This window comes from Tyto alba, unplaced genomic scaffold (genome assembly GCF_018691265.1).
Source record: "Tyto alba isolate M040663 unplaced genomic scaffold, T.alba_DEE_v4.0 Super-Scaffold_39, whole genome shotgun sequence".
NCBI classification, from domain to species: domain Eukaryota; kingdom Metazoa; phylum Chordata; class Aves; order Strigiformes; family Tytonidae; genus Tyto; species Tyto alba.
This window is the reverse complement of record NW_024881314.1, coordinates 3,571,872-3,594,678: the sequence shown is the minus strand read 5'-3', so window position 1 is coordinate 3,594,678 and position 22,807 is coordinate 3,571,872. Positions and strand designations below refer to the sequence as shown.

Genomic DNA, 22,807 nt, shown 5'->3' with positions numbered 1-22,807 from the left:
CATTCAAGTAAGAAAACACTATTTTTGGCATTTATTTCAAAATTTTGCTACATTTAAATTGTGAAATGTGTCACTTCTAGGTCACTTACAAGAGCATCAGAGGAGGGAACATTACAGTTATAATTAAAAATAAATTTATAAACATCAATGCATCTATAGTCAAACATTATATAAATATAAATATCAATGTTCCATAGGGTCAAAAATAGTGGCTCATCACCAAAATCAATTACAATGAAAATCCGCACTTAAAAACATTTTTAAGGCTTTGATATTACTTAAAATTAAAACAAAGACTCAAGAAATAAATCGATACATTTCAGACTGTTAAAAGCGACAATATTTGGGGTAAAATGTAAAAGTTTCTTCTATTGTGACTCAAGTTTGATTATATCATGATTTCAAATTAATATTATTTCAGTCTTAAGTGTTATAATTGAACATTAACTTGAATATAAATACGTTCTGAAAGATTAAAAAAAGATGAGAGATGACTGCAATCAGTTTATCCAATTTAACTTTAAAGACAACTGGTGAGTTTATTGCCTAGATTTGAGCACAGAATAGAAACTTCAACTGTGGAATATTCTACCTAAGTATCGACTATCTTTGAATATAAATGAGTATTCTGTAGTGAATTTCTAACACATTTTGAGGACAAAGTGAGCTTCAACAATATTTAGTTATGAATTTAACTACTTTGCACCTAAGCTTATGTAAATGACTAAGCCACCAGAAAAATAAATCACAGCAGGAACAGACCTTGAGAACTTTTCCACAGAGTGATAACAGCACAGAAATAAAACCCAATTTGTTTAATTCGCACCAGTGTGTAAGCACTGCATTTGTTTTAGTTTCCTAAAGTTATTCTTCTGAGATTGTCTTTTGGCAAGTAAAATTTTTTCCCCAAACATTCTGCATATGGCCAACACAGAGCAAGTTTCACTGTATGGATTTTGTTACTATTACTATTAAACTCAGGATAAGAAATCTTTAATTGTCATAACATTCATGAAGTAACCTACTTACAGGATAAGTGACAAAAAGGAAAGAAAGGAAAGCATTTACATGAGGAAGAAAAAAAAAAAATCAAGCAGTAATATTCAAACAGTATATCATAGAGAAAGTATAGTCCAGTCAAATATTTAATGATTTTCAACAACCAACACCTCAGAGTGTTAACAGGAGTGAAACTAGGTGTTGTAAATCATCTTTTTAATTCCTTCTACAATTTCATAAGTGGAACATGTAACTCTCTAAAATAATCCACTGAAATTTTTAACAAGGAGTAAGTACAAGATGACACACACAGTCAATGCTCTTCCAGAACTATCTGCATAGAAACAAACACTCCAAGTCCCAAGGAGAGCTTATCTGGTAACAAGATGAGACTGGCAGTATCAATAGTCTGTAGTTAATTATTTTTAAAGAGTAATAATTAATGTCTGAGGGAGGTGCCGTGGTTTGCTCCAGATCTTCCTATGCAAGATATTCAAAGTCTTACCACTTAAAACATGAAGTATGTTTCCCTTGGCAGGGGTGCTCTACAGGGAAAAGTGAGAAGTTTTCCTTAAAAGCTAAAAATGGCATGACTCTAAAGTGTCAGTTCCCACATGTTTTAAGTATTTTATTTAAATAAGAGAAACAAAAAAAAGATTGTATGTATAATGCTCGTTTTTCAGATTTTTATCCGCTCATAAAAGAATAAAAGCAAGGCAGCTGAGGGCTGGGGGCAACAGTGCTCAAGCTGTGGTAAGCAGCGATGCTCTCTGATCCAGGCCTGACAGACGCCGGGCACGTTCGGGTCCCCCTGGCAGAGCAACCCAGAGCGCGAGGGCCAGCGCAGCCCGCCTGCCAAACAGCTTCTCGGGCAGGTTCTGCAGCTTGTGCCGAATGCTGTGCTGCCAAAGCTACGCTGATACCGATACCTGTACTACCTGTAAGGTCAAACGGCATTTACACAAGCTGCAATCCCCACAGGAAATGCAGTGCTTACACCCCGGTGCCTCTCCCAGCCCCGGCAAAACAGGAAATAATATAATAGCATTTCATCAGCAGGGCTTCAAGAGATTCATAAATCTGGGGTTTCTTTCATACCATATTAATCTTCTATTACTATGAAGTATTTCAGATATATCTAGCACATACAGTAACTAAACTACACTTACTATACAGCAGTAGGTTGCTCACAGAATCCTTTACTGTGATAAACAACATAACACACAACGCTGTTCAAACACATTAAACCATGCTCCGATACTTTAAATGCCCATGAAGACTGCCAGAGTTTTCCTACATTGCACATTATAAAAGTTACTCTTCCTTGTAAGATATCTGTAAATAAAAGGCTGTAATGTCACAATATACAGGCTAGGGGTTCCTAGGGTATTTTTAGCCCAGACCAGCTGACTGTTGCAGTTCAGAGTGTGATTTGTTGAGAGTAATAAAAGAAAATGAATTTGATACTATAGTAAGGAAAAAGATGGAGGTCACATGGAGTTTCATTATAAATTGATTTCTAGTTATACTATTAAATGACTATACTTAACATTTAAAGAATCAAAAAATTGTTTCAGAATACATTTCTAAAATATTTTTTATTTATACAAAAATGACTGCTAGTGTCAAAGCAAAATAATAGAAGCCAATGATCCTGCCATTTACTAATTGCATTTTCAAGTACTATCATACAAAGCTTTAATGAAATCATATAGCACAAACTACATTTCACTTCTTGCTAATAATACAACTAACTGAAAAAAAGCCCCAACAGTCTTCCTGAAGACTCAATAAGAATTAGAAGGAAATACTTCATTTCATACAAAATTTGAATAGTGATGATGGTGAAATGTAAAACTGAAATTTTTCAAATACATGCAAAACAACCTCCTGTGGAAGTTTTCATTTCTTGGCAAACATCCCTTCTTGAGGTTTGACATTCAGAGTGTTCTAAAAAACCCAGAAGTCCCGTACCAAAGGGTACACCCAGCCGTGCATTCGCTCCAGGAACCACTGCCTGCCACCCCGAGAGAGGATGCCCAGGCCGGTGTTCCCAGCTCCCTGTGCATGGCACTCGCCCTCTGCCAAGGCTCCTCCTGTTCTCTCTCCTCTGCTTCCTGTTTTTCATTTCCTTCTCCTACATTTTCACATGAATAACTATCACGATGGCATAAATTCAGGGCAGGTAAACTCTTGCCAAGCACAAATCCCTTCCAGGGTGGGAGAGAAGAGAGTTAGCCCACACAAGTTTCACCCCAGAAGTTGGAACTATCTGGCTCTAGAGGCAGGGTAGGGCAAGCCAAGGCATTTCAGGCTAAAACTCTTCTGCCTCACGGCTCCAGGCTCCAGCACAGCCCTGCAAGGAAGCAGGCTGGTATGCAAGCATTTGCCGTCTCCGAGATAAGTTATGTACTCTCCCTCCAGCTTGAGAGCTGCTAAACTGAAAAGAATCTGCCTCAAATTGGGGTCAAAGAAGAAGCTGAAAATGAAAAAGGTGTTTCAGGATGAAAGAAGCAATGTCAGTAAGTGCAAATACCTCCAGAAGTGAGAGGGCTTATAGCTATGTTATATGCTGTATTTTTAATATATCTGTTTAATTCCATCAGCTTCAAATAAGGAAACATCCCAGAGATGGTGATAGCATGCTGAATTTGTTGCTATCTGCAGAAATTAGTTACTATAAATATTTTTTCCAGGCTTTTTAAGATGCAGCTGTACCAAGTTTCCACCAGAATCAAAATTGCTAAGACATTGATTTCCTGCATCGTTGTCTATTCCACAAAGGTTGTGACAGTATCCCACCACCATCCCATTTTTTTCTGAAGACACTCTCATCACATATTTTAATCTTATTATCTTTAAAGATGGAACACCATCTGCAACAAGCTTTTAAAATGTTTCTTCTCTAGAAACAGAATCCAGTGATAACAACAAGATTCTGTTAGTATGGCTGGATGAAATTTCACTGTGTTAATCATGACCCAAAAACAGTGCTGTGGTCTAGGAGGATTCTAAATTTCAGAAATATAGTACAAATCACACTCTAACCTTAACATATGTTTGCCTCTCCAGCCCTTACACATAACCTTTCAGCTGCAAACAGTGATTTAACAAAGCCAGGGTAGTAGACACAATTGGTTTCCATAATAATTTGCAAAAAAAAACTCAGAACCGCATGGATTTCCTAAATTAAATTCTGTAATGGACTAAAACAGAGGAAGCAGCACGCTGACTTTCCAGCCTAAATACAGACAATCTTTTAACTATGAAATCAGCATTTAAATTCACACCTGTCAAGCGAGTAATAAAATGATAATGCTGGAACAGTGACAAGCTTGGGTCTGGCACGAGCAGGGCTGTGGCAGTTTACAAAAACTCATCACTGAACTGAATTAATGCCTACTCAATGGATGACCTTAGGAACAGATTACTTGGGAGCAAGCAGCCATTGAGAGAGGCATCCATTTTACATGAGTTCTCATTTAAACAACCTTTGAGTCATGAAGCATCCTACAGAAGGCAAAAGAGAGGTTTAGAAGAGAATACACTACCTCATCAGAAAACTTAATGGAAGAGTACGATAACATAACCAATTCTTCATGTATAACAAGTTATAAAAACAATTCCTCAGTGAAAGCCAAAATTAATTGACTCTGCTTCTAGACAATGACCTCCTCTATAATATTCTGCATGAAAAAACACAACTTTGCACTAGCCAAAAACCCCACACCTTGTTCTGCAGAAAAAAGAGCAAGGACAAACACAGGAGAAGATCTGACCAAGCAACACTACAGTCTACTGTATCACTGCTCCAAATTGCTCTGTTCTGTTCTTATACTGACTCATCCCTTTAATATTCAAATTCCTTAGGACAAGTATTCTTGTAAAGCAAAAATACATCTTTGCACAAGACTCTGTACCATGATGAAAAACAAAACCAGAAGTCTTGTCTTACATATTTATCTCATGTTCTTGATTCTGACACAATCTGTATAACCTAAGCACTGCTAAACATCACTGTTTTATAGCTGGAGACAGTATTAGTCTAACACACAAATGAGACTCAAGGCAATTACATTTTTAATGTTTTGGAGAGTCTTAAATCAGTGTCAGAAATGCAGAGTGTTACTGTCTAAAGACAACATTTAGAAAAAAGAGACATTTTTAGTTCAGAGTACCATAAGCATGTTATGATCTGCAAGTCTACAGGTGAAAAGAAAGCCTAAGGATACGCATACACAGGTAATAAGCAAAACTAGAACATCTGGATCTCTGATAAACTGTTGCCTTTTAAACTTATCAGTAATCTCTAACTAAAAAGTTGAGTTATCACAGATCTTGGTATTTTGTCAGGACAGCATGGACATTTTTTCAACCCTAAAAGAAAACACCAACTTTGCACATGTCTCTTGTCAAAATTAATTTGGAGACACAGACATAATTTTGAGAACCACACTGGTTTAGTGCATTTTTCTAAAGAAAGTGGAGTTTCTCATCAACACAAAAGCCATTTTGGACACAGCTGTTTTGAAGCCAAGCAAGCTTTGACATTTTGAAGTGTTCAATAGAATCTTTGTGTAAACTGGTCTCACAAGATAACAAATAAGATATGCAGAGAGAGGTTTCCACATCCCAACTCGACTTGAAAGCAATTCAGATTTTAAAACCAGCACTGACTAATTTTAGAACTATTATGCAGATACTACACATGTTAAATAATAACCAGTGTTCTACTTCTCAAACCAAAGTCCAAAAGATTTTTTTCTATTTTCAGTCTGAAATTTTTGAAGGATTCATAACCACGAGTGCTGAAAGAAGCTGACGTTTTATCCTGCATTAACAAGGAATACAGAACTCATTATCTTCCTTCAGGGCTCCCACTTCAAGTGCCACATCAATGCTTTGAAAAGTCCTTAAAAGTGTAGTGGCAATTACAGAACCAGAACAGGTAAGTGAGGCTTGTGGCACTTGTGCAGAGAGAGCGTGAGATGGTGAGGATGGGAAAAGGGAGCACTTGCATCAGAGCTACATGATAGGCAACTTCAGAATTAGGACATGCTGTTATAAAACACAGCAGGACATCAATTTCTAAGAGCAGACATGTGGCCTTGAAAAGCATCCTCATGGCAACATGGATTATGCCACTAGAACAAATTAATAAAATATCAAAGTTGAGGGCTAAGCAAATGTTAAAGGGTTGATTCATAGTCTTAATGCTTTCCTTTTGAATGCAGAAATTAAGACAGCATTCCTTCAAAAATAAGGAGGCAACATACCTAGTGAAGTCAAGCCTAAATCTGGAATTATAAGCAACTAGAAACTGCAAGCTTTAACTCCTGGAAAGCCACATATGCATTTAGGCTACTGCCTACTAACTTGCACACAAGCAGATTTCAAGCTGATAGAAAACCCGAACAAACTACAGAATTCAGTTATGCAATAGTCAGAGAAACAAAACAGTTGGAGAGAAGCCACACGAACCCAACTCCAACTAGGTCTGCTCAGATTTCTGAAAAGAGCTCATTCACATGGTCCACACTTCGTTGTTTAGCACAGCTGCTTCTAAAGCCACTCCCCATTCTAGTAATGTTTTTCCCATCCTATTTCACAAAAGACTTAAACATATTTCCAACAGATGCGTTTTGTACTCCAGTAATTTACTGATATTTCCTGATGACTGGTTAACACAAAAGCTGTAGCTGGTTGATCCAAAGATTGCATCTGCTACCCTGCATCTCACCATCAGGTCAGAATGAGTTTCTAACTGCAGAAAGAGATACCACAGAAAAATAAATTACTCTGTTTTTAAGCCTCAGCCTAGGGATAAGTAATTTGTCCATGCAACAAGACCTAGAATTAAGGGGTTTATTTTTTCAGGGGAACAAAGCAAAAAAAAAAACAAAACCCACACACAAAACCCCACAACTTACACGTTTTGTTACAAATATTACAGATAACACAACAGAAAATACCTCTTGATCATTTTCTCAGACAAGATCATTCTCTTTGCCATCACCCATTCGGCTTCTGTCATCCTCTTCACTTCATTAACTGCATACAGCAAAATAACCTGAATGGAAGAACTCATTCGCCCTAAAACTCAATAGTAACTACAGAAAGAACTTGGTTCAAGGAGCAGGTTTCTCCTACTACCACACACATCCCTAGAGCCATCGCCTGAGCTTTCCTTACAAACAACAGCACAACAGGAAAGTTACGCATTAACTGATGAGGACTTATCTGCTGAGAAAAAGTTTTAAGTATATTGTATTCTGCTCCATTGATAACTATATTCTAAAATAAGAAGGGGGGAATGAAAGCAAAGAACCATTTCCATATCATTAAGCCTGGCATAACTCTATTTGCTGAGAAATACAGAGTGCTGTAGGCTTTTCCTACCAGGATCAACACTGTGTAGCATGATAAAATCATCCACATTATTTCACACAGTGTATTTATGTATTATGCATGCACAGAGGATGAAATCATTCCCTGAGTTACCTAGGAAGTAAGGGTTGCATCTTCTCACTACTGCTTCTTAATTACTATTATGAGAGATGAGTGTATAACGAGGATTTTTTTTTTCCATGGTCCATAAATTGGCCACTCTCTCCTGATGAGGTATATATTATATTCAATAAATGTTTCAGGTGGCATTTATAGCGCTGTCCTTACATGCAACCATAACAAGCATAATATAAACAGTCAATATAAATTACGTGACACAGTATTTTAATGTAAAATTTTAAGAGATACCATCATGCTATTAAATTAAAATTTCAATACTGAGCTCAAGCAAGTAATTCCCACTTCAAAAAAAAGCCCATATGGAAAGTGACAGGATAATACGTGCACACATCAGGACATGTCGTGTCTCTGTTACTAAAACTTCTGCATCAAAGGCATCTCACTTTACCAAATATTAATGCAGAATTCTGCATAATATGAGGCTTCAGTTATTCAGAGGATCTTTGCATTGCAAGTAAAAATAAGTATTAAAGCCTATACTATTAACTACAGATTAAGGTCAGATTCCAGCAGTTGTTCCATATGGAACAATGTAACAAATAGACATTCATTGACAGCAATACTGATCCAGTCATACAAAGCAGCTTGCAAGATCTAGGCTTTAAAATATTAAGAACATCTATTAGCTCAACAAGAATACAATCTTACACTCTAACAAAGAGTTCCTCTGACCACAGAACTGATAGAAACTGTGTTTTAAAAGTTTTAGAAATACATCAGTTACGCTACCTGATAGTCAGCCTAGTTTCCACTCTCTACGCTTCACATTTGATGGTTCTAAAATTAACCCAACCGATTTTATCGCCAACTTCCTTTTCATTTTGCCATGTTAAATGTCAAATGATCCATATGTCTGACACTGCCCTTTTAATTATTACAACAAAAGCTTAAAGATGATACCACACCCATCCCCCTGCTCCTTCAAAGCAAGGCTCAATAAAACATAGGCAATGGTAAAAATTCAAAGGTCAATATTTGCATAAGTCAAATAAAAGGCAAGACTGAACAAGATTTATTTAAAAATTAATTCTACTGTAAGTTCTACAATTAGTACTCTTTCTAATGTATTGATTTAAATTACAAAATAAGCTCCATGAATAGTATTTAGGACTTCATTAAAATTTACTGAGCATATTTATCAATGCTTTTTACAGAAAGCTTGTTATAAAAACCTGCATAAACCCAATTAGACCTCCCTAATACATTAATGACATATGATGAAGTCTTTTATTCCCTTCATCATTCTTCAGCTACATTTACTTAAATAATCAATACTCCAAAATTATGACGTGTCCATAAATTCACAGCCTTGCATCAATGAATTTGTTCAGTCGGTATCTTCTAACACGAAGTCTCAGTCAGTGTCAGTCACATCAACTTAACCTCCCACATTTTATTGTTTTGTTATCAGGATTCAAAACCACTTAAGGTGACAGTAGCAGTAAAAAGCCTTGGGATTTTATGTGCCCATTATGGTGGCTGGGTTGTTTAAAAACTGGCACTCTAGTTGCAGTGTATGATTATAAATACACACAACAATGACAACACAGACCTAGAAAGAAGTTTAAGGCACAAGCAGGAAACAAAAGCATCTGAAGTCAAAGACCTTTTACAGAAACCAGGAAAGGGATGCAGTGGTGACAAAGGCTTGTCCTCCCTCTTCCCAAGATAGAAACGGCTCTATTATAAAATATTTTACAGTGTTCTTATTACATTTTCAATTCTATTTGTTAAAAAAGCAACCTGGACGAGGACAAGGCATATTGAGCAAAACGTCAAAGTCAGGCATACCTGCCCCATTCTATCTGTCCCAGACACTAAAGCAGTCCCACACTTCAGGGATATGCTGTTTGATGGACCTCCAGGAGTACCCCGGAAACTAATGGACCTTGTCTTCAGATACTTGTTGTCAAGTATCCAAACCCACAAAAACTATGCAAAACATTTGCTGCCATGAAGTGATAATGCAGCATATATCAAATTATTAATAAAATACAAGCCTTACATATTTATAGTATAATGCATTTATATTCTAAAATGAAAGTGACAGCTGGCCTTGTACTAGATTTAATAATATACTACATAATTCTGATTTTGCAAAGTGTTCAAAGAAAACCAAGCTCAATCTTAATGAAATGAACAGAACTTTACACAAACCTGACAACTAAACTGTTCCTCATCATACAGCACCAGGAAGCTGACACAAGACTGATTTTGCAGAAATCTTAAAAATAAGCTTTGCTGACTTCTACACATATGTCAACAAGGGCAGGCATCAGTTTTACAGCCTACAAGATTTATCAGGCTCACTTGGACATCTAAGGCAGAACAAATCACTTAAAAGTACTACTCAGTGAAGCAACTAGCAATAGCATACGGAACACCAGAGTGTAAAATCATCTAATGCAATAGCATGCTGTGCAGTTGGCATAATGACGGTATGATCTATTAGGAAACAATACCACTTCTAAGAAAAATGTATAAAACATATCCACCACTTGCACTTTAAAATCCTCTTCAGCATCTACGGTGCTTTCCTTTTTAGAGTTAAATCAAGGATATTACTCTATAGGCATTCAGAAACTAACATTACAGAAGTTACACAATTTGTACCGACACATGGGCCAGACTTAGACAAGTAAATAGCAACACGAAGAAATAAATTACCATGAAAAAACACCTCCTTTTTGCCCCCTGATATACTGGGAATTTTAATAGGTTTTCATATTTAACAAAATGCAGTTTTATTCCCCAGGGTCTTGAAACAGTTGTGTGTGTTTGTCCTGGACATACAATGCAATGGGGATACCACAGGAAATAGTTTAACTGAGCTGCACAACTAGATTTATTGAGCCTTTACTGTGTTTTAAAGGCTCACACCTGAGGATCTCTCCATAACTTCAAATGAATTTTAAGCAATATCTCGGCATCACAATATTTGAAACAGAATATAAACAAAATTATATTTTTCTCTCTTCTTTCTATAATCTTGCAACATTTGTCTCAATGGGCCCATACACATTCCGAACTGAAAAATACCCATGCCCAGGAGTGTACCTATTGCTTTCTACCGTGTTCACATTCCCTTCTATTAACATAGAAGTTTCATTTTATAAAAATATATCCAACAGATGTAATTTGTAAAAGCTGATGACAAGAAAGGAAGATATAAAACTGACATACTTGGAATGCTCTCAAATTTAATTCATTTAAAGTAGAAGTTAGCAAACAAGGTAAGAGCAATCCAAAATCTGACTAATTTTTAGGGCACTTCACAAATTAAATCAGCTAACTTGTCATGATCGAAGAACTTTAAAAAAATTATATATACCCTTATAGTCAATTTTGTTGCATTAGTCTATGTCTATATTTATTGCAACATGATTATTTTTTAACATTTCCTCTGAGTCAAACAAGTTCGGGGAATTGTTAGGTTGAAATCTGTTCATTTTAAAAAAAATTGGAATAGGAGGAAGTTGAGATGCCCAAAACCTGGCAGCACCTAGCAAGATGTCATCTTCAGACACAAAAATTCTCTGTGGGTCAAAGCTTGTGTGCAAAAAATGGAAATCTAGTTCAGGTACCAAGTACTAGAGAGCAAGCAGTAGGCAACGCTGCCTCGCCCAGAGAACCAGAAGCTGCCACAGAAATGCACGCAGTGCGATACGGCAGCAGCAGAACAACACTTCAGCAAGCAAAAGCAATTATGAGGGGGATCGTTTTGCACTTCCCAAAAGTTTGTTTCAGCTTATCTGCAAAGGTGATAAGAATGCAGATCATGATTACTAACATCATCTTAGGAAAAAAAGAAACTTTTAAGATCAACCCACTAACACACCAATGTACACAACAGCTTTCCATAAGATAAGGCTTCTTTCTGCATTCTTCTCCAGCATAGAAAAATTCACCTTTGTTTTTTTAAATATTAATATGACCAATTTCTTGAGGACAAGAATATTTAAAAGTGGATTCTGGCTGATGTCCTGGTGAATAAAGAACAAAATAATAACCTGGCACAGACTAGAAGTTGAAAGAAGATAAACTATTCTTCCAACTCATCCTTGTACATGAATAATGTTTTGTTTACTGAGGAACTAAAATAACATATTTAGCTCACATTCCAGAGAAGTTAAAAATGCTATTAATTTTCAAGGAAAATGAAGAGTGAAATGTCTGTACTTTGGAGAGCTACACTAAGAACAAAGTTCAACACTCTTTGAAAGAATTCCTATCTTCAGTCTGCATTTTGTAGTATGTACTTTTCCCACATTTAATAGTAAAATAAGGAAGGAGAGTATCTCATCCGCTTTTTATGAGTCACCATTTATCTTTTTCTAACACGTGCTAAGGAGACACACTCATGTAACAGTGGCTTTGAACCTCAAGCATACAGAACCTCAATTTCTAAACACCTAATTCTTATAGATTTAAAGTTTGAAAAGGGTTAATTAAATTGCTACCAATATTCATTATGCTATTTTATGGATCATTTGAAGGGAAAAAATATCTAATTTTCAGGAACGTGATCTTCATAAAGTTTTTCTCCAGAATAAAAACTGCAACTTCCAAATGCAATTACAAGCTTCATTTATCTATGCAAATGCTTGCAAAATACACAATATTAATAGCTTTATAGAATTCTTTTGATTGAAGCTTAAGGAAAAATAAAAGGGGCAATGGCTGCAACTCTAGTTAAAAATTACAATTTTGTTTTGTGAATACGGGTTATTTTCTTGGCAAAAAGAAAACAACTTGACAATTAGTACACAAGGTAAATAAAGCCTTGAATGTTCCATACAAGCTATTTGTGTGGATTGTTCTTCATTCATACACATTTCTGACAGTGTTAAAACCTATATATGTGATTGTAAATGAAGAGCAAATATTTTTCTAAATCTTGACTGTCCATCATATAAAGACAAGTATTAATTAGAATTTTGCAGTTTCATTTTAAAAACAAAGAAAGTGGCAAATTAAGGAAGTCATAATGATCGTATTTTTGTGTTTCTAGACAAATTTACATTTTTAGGTCAGAAAATATGTTTCTGTATCAGTCTAAATAAATTATATCTATAAAAAGAACAGTAGAGGACAGACAAAAGCAATAATTCCAGTAAGCTTCTGCATTTACAGGGACATATTACAGACTTCTAATAAAGCTCATTTGATTAAAGTCCTTTAAGTAATAAAGACAGTAATGTGATTTCAAAAATCTACTTGAAGTCACTAGAAAATATTCTGAAAAGGGTACCTGTGTGTCTGCAGTACCTTACAGTCTAAGTTATGCAACTGCAGAAAGGAACCAAAAAACTTAATGTTCATTGAATTATAATTAGGAGATCAGAGTAAATGACAGTGAAATTCACAGGAAGATGCGTACACATATGCTCAGCTGCCTGAGAAGGTAACTGTTATGAATCACATTTATGGAAGGCAGTATTCATAAATAGCTGCAATTGAAAAATTAACAGCTGATAACCAACTCACAAGCACTCCCAGCCTCTACAAGTCTTCAGAAGCACTGCTGAAATCAGTTGGAATTATAATGTTCAGCATCTACAAGAATTTAGAAACACTCAAAGGGTAGTTCCTGTTACTAATTATATACAAGAGTGTCCTTCACTCTTAGACTTTCATGCTTTCTCCTGCAGATGTGAAAGCTGAGGAACTGAGCCTAAAGTATTTATTTAATAACTTATTACTTTTATCTTTCGCCCTAAAGAAAAACAACCCACAAAAACAAACATAAAATGAATAATTATCAATGCACCCCAACAGGGAAATCTGTTTTCTTCATCTTTCTGCAACTTACAAGATTTCATTAAATTTCGCTCATGGCATAAGTCACTTACATCCACAAAAATCTTGTATAAAATTAACACCATATGTGGCTGTGTATCAGCAGTTGATGTGCAGTATTACACCAAAGCAGAGGGAAAAATAAAGAATACGCCAAACTTTATCTTGCCCAGGACTCAAACTGGTTTATCTGTCAACTTGGAATGAGCTATCACTCCCACATGTTTAATTAGAAGCTGAAGAGCTTCACAGAATTACATCCAGAGCACTGGAACAGTCAGTGTCTTGTAACTGGAACACACTGCTGGGATATCTAACTGATTCAAGTAAACAAAACAAAACTTGACATGTCAGAAGTGTGGGAAGGGTGAAGATGGTTTTGCCCTTGAAATGGAATACAAGGAAAAAAAAAAAAAAAAACCCACACATTTGCTGCAAGATAAAATTTAATTATGTTCCAGTTCCATTGAGCATATGACCAAGGAAATTTTCTAGAAATACAGAAGTACAATGGCATATTTCTCTGTTTTACTCTCACGTTCTATGTCGAGTGAATGGTATATTTAGTGATTTGTGCATCTATTTAATATATACAAATTTTTTGCGATGCACATGATTGTAGTAACAGATGCCCTCCTGTCCTTCCTATAGAGCAATGATGCTCAGAGACACTATATCCCCTTCCCCACACAAAAAACAATCACTGGAAGCATAACCAGTACGTCTACATTACCACTTAATGCTCCAACAGGAACAGATTGTAGAGGGAAACAGTGCTAGAAACTAGACACCCATACAACCCACATTTCAGGGGTTTTACACTGCATTATCCATGAACCAAGCACCCTTTAGCACTTGGAGGACATTAAATGTGCTGCTGCAACGCAGCTCTGTTCAGTACCACCCAAAGGAAAACCACTTTGTGTCTTCCAAGACCACCCAGCAACACAAACCAAAGTCCTGTGAAAGCAGGGACGACCGGGACACACGCTTCCAAAGGGCTCTCCCGATCTGAACCAACACCGATGTACTTGCAGACATTAAGACTCAGGAGTTTCATCTGCATGTCAGTGCTGCTCTCGGTAAAAACTTGGAACATGGGTAATTTTTCAAAAATCTGAGAGTTCAGCTGCGGGGACAGGAACAGAATCTCAGCTTACACTGGTATGTGGCAATGAACAGGACTGTGCTTCCTCCTTACATGCGACGACAGATGTTGCAAAGGAAAGGTAAGGGACAGCCAAAGGAGGGGAAGAATAAATAAATAAAAGCCGACAAGACAAATGCACAACAAGCATCTTATCTGCATGCTTATAATCCGTATGTCAGATCATCTGCAGATCATTAAAATTAGTGTCTGTTGAGAAGGAGTCCACAGATACACAGTCCACAGATTAGGCCAAGGGCAAAAGGCCAAAGGAAAGGACAAAGCTGGCTGGAGGAATCACAGAAGCTGCCTGTGCGCAGATACAATTTATGCTCCTAGGAGGTTTTTTGCTTTGTTCTTTTTGGTTGAAGGGTGTGTGCAGGTTTGGTTTTTCCTCTGGGAGTTGCATTTTTGAACAGATACCTCCAAATTACATGCATGAAAATACACTATCGAGTCATCTGCTTTAAGTATATTTAAACTAAATTTCCATTTCAGAAAATTTCATGCTGATCGTTAAATTACATAGAAAGGATCAACAGTCACAGACTCTTAGTGACTTCCATGGAATTAATTTCTCAATCTTAACCTTACTGAAACATTAGTTAATGTAAATTGTAACATATCACTAATAAGTAATATAAAGAGTGTAACAAAAACCACACACGTTGTTCAAACTGTGGTCTGTAGTATCTGCTCTTACCACAAAAATTGTAACGGTACAGGAGAAGCAGTTCTGGCATAGAGAAGGGAACTTACTTTGTATCTTATCTACCCTTTGGCAATAGCATTTCCAAGTAAGGAAAACAGAAAATATTTTTATGAGAAATAACACAGCAATGTAATACTTTTTTCTTTATTGGTTTTTTTTTTTTTTTTTTTGTTACAAAAGAAAATGTAGATAGTAAAATGAACAAGAAACTGTTGGTAGGGGAAAAACAATTATCAGGATGGAAAACCAAGGACTAAGCCTTGATCCATACACAAGGAAGAATTAATTGTGCTGCCCTCTCTAAACATGTTATAACAGAACTAGGGATTAATAAAAACTGTACGTGTCAACCAGGTCACAGGTGTTCAGAGGTTTAATAGGTTCAAATCTTCAGTTCACAGTTAGAGCATTAAAAATTAGTTTCTCAACCACCTCTCTACACAGACCTTTAATGCAACACTCTTTAATGAAAATACATGATTTAAAAAGGCAGCGGCATCAGTAGGTTCTTTGGTCTTTTCATTGTAGAAAAGAGGTCAAGAACTAGCAGATAAAAGATAAACAAAGCAAAGGAAATGAAGTGCTGGTTTAATGTGCCAATGTTTGGATATTTGCAAGGACAGTAAAAAAGAATAAAATCCAACCATTCCCATTTTTATCAAAGTAGTTACTATAGATGTCTAGCCCAGAACCAGCGGTGTTAGGAAGTGTACCTAGCACAACACAAGCTATTCCAAAAAGCTTACCACATGGACTTAAAATTCAACATTCAGAAAAAAGTAGTCTGAAAATAAATTGAGGGAAGATGGGGAAAAAAAGTGGAAAGGGCAATAGTTGCACAGATACGCTAAACATAATAATCTGCTTTAATTAATTTCTCCAGTTTTTATTTATGTAAACTAGAAAACAAACATGAAACTCTTCCTTAAGCCATATGTATTTCAAAGCTGAACTATAGCAGAACACTGCACTTCAGTAGACCCTGCAGAAACAAGGGAAAACTTGCAGTTAATCACAAATTTTGACCATTTAGGAGAGAATTAACAAGCCCTTCATCAGGAGCATGAGCTGATTGCATTTGTATTTCTGTAACTAAATATATTTTCTCCTTGAGGAACTTGCTGAGCCTTCAGTGCTGCACTTAAAACAACCTCTAAACATAAAAACACTTTCTTCAACATACATTCTTCACATCTCAGTGAATCACTACCTGTTGTGTACTGTTCACCAGAAAAGCTTTCCTTACAAATCAAACAAACTGATACAGGTTATACTCAGAGTATAACAATATCAAAAGAATGCTGAAGGCAAAATTTAACTTAAAAGCTTGCTTAATTTGAAGTCTGCTTTCTTAAAAAAGCAACTTCGATACTGTGGCAGATTGAAAAACGTTTTAAATTATTCGATTTTTCACATTTCTCTTGCGGTATATCCAGGTACATGTCAGAGAAAAGCTTTCAGCACTGCAGACAGCTAGCTGTCCTGCTTGACAGTGTAAGAAACAAAACAAAGCTATAAGTTCCTTAAATAATCTTACCGTCATGTTTTCACTGCCACAAAGACTATCAACAGAAAGCACAATATTTTAGAGTAGTTCATGTTTGTATAAATCAACGTAAAACACCAATATCAAACAGCAAAATGCTTCCGAATTACAGGAGGCAGTAAAAATATATTCCTTAGGAGAAAGTTAATCCAGCTGAGCTTTTCCAAATTCAATTTCAAATTCACCCATTACCAAAGACAGAGCCGGACTTTTTCCACTGCTACTTTTTGACCCTGACCCGCTCTGAAAAACTTATTTTCGATAATGCAACAGAATTCTGCCACCTCTCCATGATAAACTACTTAGGATGTGGACTGTCTCTTGCTAAGCATTTGCATAGTAATAATGCAATTGCACCCTGGACCTCTGCCGCATTAAGGGCATTAAAAGGCATACCAAAATTGAATTTATTGTCTTGTGCAAATTCATAGGGATCCCACAAAAACAAGGAGGGAAAGAAAAAAAAATTGCAAAGCCTTTTAATTAAATAAATTAAAAATTTTCTCTTCAATTCCAAAGAACTCATTTAAACATTTTTACAGAACGCTGAAGCTGGACACTGCAGCAGAAACACAGGCATCAAAATCAGAAAACAAAAATGATTACATACAATTGAAAACATGTTCTAAGGCTCAAAGCAAGCCCAATGAAAAAAGGCATTAATGGTCAAAAAAAAAAAATATCATTACAGTATAGCATTAAACTTCAATTTAAATAAAATTTAAATTTAAACATAAAATAATTCTTTCTTTTCAGGGCACCTCTGAAAAAGAAAAGTAGAACTGCATTTTGTGTAACACATTTTTAAAGGAAGTTTCAAAAATATATAAAAACATACTGTGTTACCTGCAATGTTTAATAAAGCTTCATAAACACCACAGACTTTTGTTTAATTAAAGAATTACCAACACAAATATTCATGGAATAATTGCAGTTTCTTAGAATAGAAGCATCATTTGAGTTTGATGTGTTGCTGTTCTGGACCTTTCCTCTTTCCTTTGGTAACCAAGGCCAGAGGAATTTAAAACAACTTTAGAAATAATGAAATCACTGAACTCCAAAACCTGCCTGACATCAAGTTGCTGTCTAGCAGATTTTAAAACACTCTTGAAAACAGAGCTAAAAGAGTTTCTTATAATGGAAACTCTGACAGACCAAGAACTATAGTTATACTAGGAGCTGTCATTGTAATATTCTTTCCTTTCCTTCCTGTCATACTGAAATTTCCATTTTATTCTTCATTTGTCATTATTTTCTGTAAAGGTAGTCACTTAATTAAAGAAACTAGGGGTTTTTTTTGCAACCTACCTTCTAGTTTCACACTTTTTTTTTACTTCTTCATTGTTCTCACTGATTTTGATCACTAATTTGTCTTTCTAGCTTTAGCTGGTAACTGTTTAGGTGGAAGCTTCAGAAAGTTGAACTGAAAAACTTGGATTCAGCTGCTTAACTTAATCATGGAAGTTTTATTTTTCAAAACTATTATACCAAGAGTATGAACACTTTGATTTTAATCGCAATCAAATTTAATGAATGATGGCAAAACTCCCCACTACTTAAACTTACTAGTGCACCAACAATAACTTGTTACAAACCACCGAAAATTTGAATGTTTCTCATATATTTTGACTGTATAAGAGTACAGACAAGAACACTGAATAAAACAGTCTCCATCAAAGAGAAACTGCAGAATCTTGCTCTGATGCAAAATTCAAGTTTGAACATATTTAGATTCCTAAAGTATCACTTCTGAAGCATTTAGAAATAAATCAAACTGCTCTATTGCTTTTACTCTTGGTTGTGTTCACACATGGCGTTTGGAGGGAAACTGAGACTGAATTCAACTTTTTAGCTAGCTTTATAAAGATTAGTCCTCATCAGACAAAACTATTCCTAGCTAACTAGAATAATGATGGTAGAAGGAATTCTGGCCACAGAATCCAAAATACTGGAAGTGATCCGCATTACCAAATTTGATCTGTGGCTCAGATCACTGGATCGTGTCCAATTTGAACCACCAGCTGCCTGACTGGAAGACAGGAGAAAGTCAACACTGTGCAAACTGCAAAACTTAAGTTACATAACTGTATAATTTAAATGCAGCCCCAGTTATTTTCTGTATAGCAATAGAAAACTGTAATGAAGATCTAAATAATTCTTTAACTAGGAACCACTGAGCTATATCCTGACTGGGATTCAGGAAAAGACATTCCATTACCGACTGAGGACTACAAACTGATCTATAGCACTGCTTTGGGAGTGATGAGTAGCAAAAAAACTGGAGTATATCTACAAAATTTAATATGAACATCATGGGACAGAGAGAAAGATGGGTACAAGACTCATGGTAAAATCATGGTTACATGTTTACCTTAAGGCATGAAACATTTTCACTACAAGTGTGTACCTGCAAGTTTCTACTTGCAGAAAGAAAAATATTTATTGCAACATCTTTAAAAAGGCATTGTTCTTCTACATTCAGTTTCTCAGAGGCTGAATTTCAAGAAGTATCAACTAGAATCAACTTTCACAAAAATACCACAGATTCCATAATTTCATTAACTACTAAGTAAAAGCAACATTCAGGATAGTCAAATATGGTGTAAAGCACTAGCAAATAACCATTACAAAAATGTAATTAAAGGAACAACCAAAAGACTACCTAATGAGTACACAGTGTACATCTGCAAGTGAAATTATAGACAAGAAGGTAGGGGAAAAGAAAGGGACAACAAAAAGCCTCATCCTAATTAGGTAAACATATGACACAAAAAAATAACAATAGCGGAGTGTTGGTATTTTATGATTAAATGCTAAATAAAGATAAGAAATTGACAAAAATACAGATTATGTGAGAATACAGCGTATCATTCTCTGACTTTCATGTACATAGTTATCTTCTACTACAGAAGCTTTTAATTTCTCAAGGTTAGTAGAAATTATTAAATAGGTGATTTTGTAGGGGGTAGATTTTTTTTGTAATTATTACATAAGACACAGAAATGCTTCCTGTCCTAAAATGTAGTTCAAACCAAAGGTCCTCCTAAACATACAGCATAGGAAAATTAAAAACTGGGAGTCTGGGTTATGAAAATAAGCCATATGACTAAAAAGTGAATCCATTTTCCAGAACGCCCACACAGACAAGAGCTTCTGATGTGAAAAATGGTCTCTGCAAAAGCTAAATTGCACAGATTATTTCCATGAAAAGTTAGAAGCTGCACTACATGCAGATTATACGACATCTACCGTAACAAGATTTTAAAAAGAAACGCAACTTTTTGTGTTATTACAGTATGAACAATTATTTGATTGTTCAGTGCGTATGACAAATACCAATAGTTATTTAATTGAATAATTGTCTTCCTTTAGAACTTACATAGGCAGAGATGCTTGCTTAGTTTCTGCAGGCTTGTTTGCCTCTTGCTACAGGCAAGTTTTGGCTACCTTCAAAAAGAGGTGCAACAATGTACACTAGCCAACAAAACATTTGTGGCTTACCTTGGCACTGAAATCCTTGTTTTCCAAATCCCCTGCATAAAAAAAAAAAAAAAAAAAGGAAAAAAACCTTAGTATGTTTTAGTTATAATTTCTTCTCAATGATATATAACAAAAAGCTTCATATTAAGTTACTTCAGATTTTGCTAAGACAGCAACAGATTTTAAAATATACAACACTGAACAGCCCACCCATTTCAAAGCAGAGAACAATAGCTGCTACCAGCTACGTAATTTCAGCTTCTGGCAAAAAAAAAAAATATTTATTATTATTTTACAAGCTATTTTGGATCTACAATTATCATCACCTGTGATCACTGCATAATATTTCAACTCATTTAATGCCACACATATAGTTAACAGCAATGTAAAATATTCCAAGTTCTAGCAAAGGCGTATAAAACAAACCAAACTTAGTTTTTCATCCAAATTTTAGGATTGCATGCCGATGCTGTTATGTGCCTCAGCTAGATATCAGTCATTTGTTGTAGGAAAAGGAGGCAGGTTTAAGGTTTTGCTTGTTTCAATATAAATGAAAAGACAGGCCTATTAGTTTCCTACTGATTATTCTCCCAGCTTCCATGCTTCATTCCCATAACGAAATACAAATGTGCATGTAACACTTTACCAATGACATGCAAGTGTTTTGTGTGGTATCCAGAGTTCCAACATATACTGTACCTCTGGCACACTGAACTGCTGTTGGTTTTATTTATTTATCTTTAAACAATCAACATTCTCTTTCCACAAAAATAAATATTTTGAGTATCTTCCTTATAAACATTTCTCTGCATTTTCCCTCTTTGCAGAATGTTTTTCATCTGGAGAGCTGGAGCTGTTTACACTCAAAGACAAATGAACAAAAGCCATGAACCATAGAAGCCAGCCAGCAGGCCATATGCAATTAACAACATCAAGTTTAACTAGGAATTTTGTGGAAATGTTTTTTAAAAATTTATATCAACAATTTTCCCACTTTTAAAATCTATGTAGTTAGTGAAAGAACAAGAGCTTTAGTATACTGATACTTCAGATGGAAATTGAAATTACACAGCTTTGAGCATTTCCATAAATTTCTACACAAAAGCCTCTACACCATTTATTGTTACAAGTCAGCCTAAACTAAGAAAGCCAGAAGAAATATGAAATTGTTTGTTTACTTTGCAACATAGATGACTGTAGTGTACTGTCATTCTGCTGCTGTTATCTCTTGTCTTCACAAAAGTAAAAAGCTTGTACTGGAAGCGTGCAAATGCAATTGCAGGAAAGCTGACAGCAGGACTAAGAACATGAAACAGTCTTTAAATAATTTTTCATCCTTTTAAACAGACTTATTTGTAAAGTGCATTCCTGTATTATCTACTCTAAAAGCATAGCCATTCTACAGTGTTTGAGTGGAATTCATGCACTAACCATCTGCAGTCCACTCCCCGAGCAGTTATAACATGAAAGTCTTTAAAAAGATAACAATGCTTCGGAAACAAAACATAGGGGAAAGTTGTTTAATAAGCTAAGGAGGCACTAAACTATTTTGGTAAATATTACCTGGTCAAAAGTAATCTAAGAAAAAAAAATATATTTACACAGTTCATTGAAAGGTTGTATTTACTATTATTCTTTGAACCTTAAAACATATGTTAATTGCCACATGTCATTTTGGAAATAGATGAAGCACCTGTGATGGCATATGATGCATATTCATGAGCTGCCCATCTTCAAATGAGGAAATGAAACAGAAGTTTGAGTTGTCAGATGCTCAGCTGATGACATTAAGAGCTTCCTTGGACTGACTAGCAAGACAAGACAAAAGAGCACAGCCTGTCCTGGCCACCTGGCAGCTACTGGAGACCCTTTCACTTCCAAACCCACCCTGTCATCTCCTGACAGTGTTCCACTTTGGCTTTTAATTGTGCCACTTATGTGCACAAACACAGTCTGACCATAACCCTGCAGCATTTTTTCACACTTCCTAATGCATTCTGGTTTAGATTAACTTTGAAGCAGTTTCTGAAGGTCTATCACTTTTACAATAACAAACTTTTTTTTTTTTAAATAAGAAAAATTTTTAAAAAATAGCCCACACTCAAAAAGTTGACTTGTTTCTCCTTGTTTCTTCTGCAGTCTACAATCTCAGTTCTCCTTCTTTTCCTTCCTTACTCTGCAAATCTATTTCAATCATTTCTGCAGCAGTCCCAGTCTTTTCTTCAGCATGCAAACTGAGGAACACTCAAGAGAGGCAAAGGTCTGTGGTCAGATCCATAAACACATACAAGAAGAGCAAGACACCCGCCACAGAGACAGAGCCAGGTGGGAGCAAACCCCTCTAGATCTTTTACAACTTTAGCTGAAATAAATCACTGCTCTCATTTTCAGCAACGAAGCCTGCAGCGAAAACTTCAGCAGCAGAGCAAAGCTGAAGCTAAACCACATCTCAGGTGGAGGAGAGGAACTCCACGTCGCGGATGTTGCCGCACTGCCCGTACGTACAAAAACACTCAGCCCAACGCGGGGTACACACCCGCTCCTCCCGCCGCACCTCGCCGGGGCGCAGGGCTGAGCCAGCAGGCTCCACACACCC

General features: G+C 35.9%; 1 protein-coding gene across 2 annotated transcripts in view; it reads right to left on the bottom strand.

The window, feature by feature from the left end:
- Positions 1-22,807, bottom strand: part of PRKCA (protein kinase C alpha) — a 160,822-nt gene that overhangs the window by 136,576 nt on the left and 1,439 nt on the right. For both annotated transcript variants that reach the window (XM_042802418.1, XM_042802419.1), the window contains exon 2: positions 20,233-20,264. In XM_042802418.1, coding sequence (XP_042658352.1) covers positions 20,233-20,264 — 32 coding nt within the window. The remainder of the gene's footprint in view (positions 1-20,232; positions 20,265-22,807) is intronic.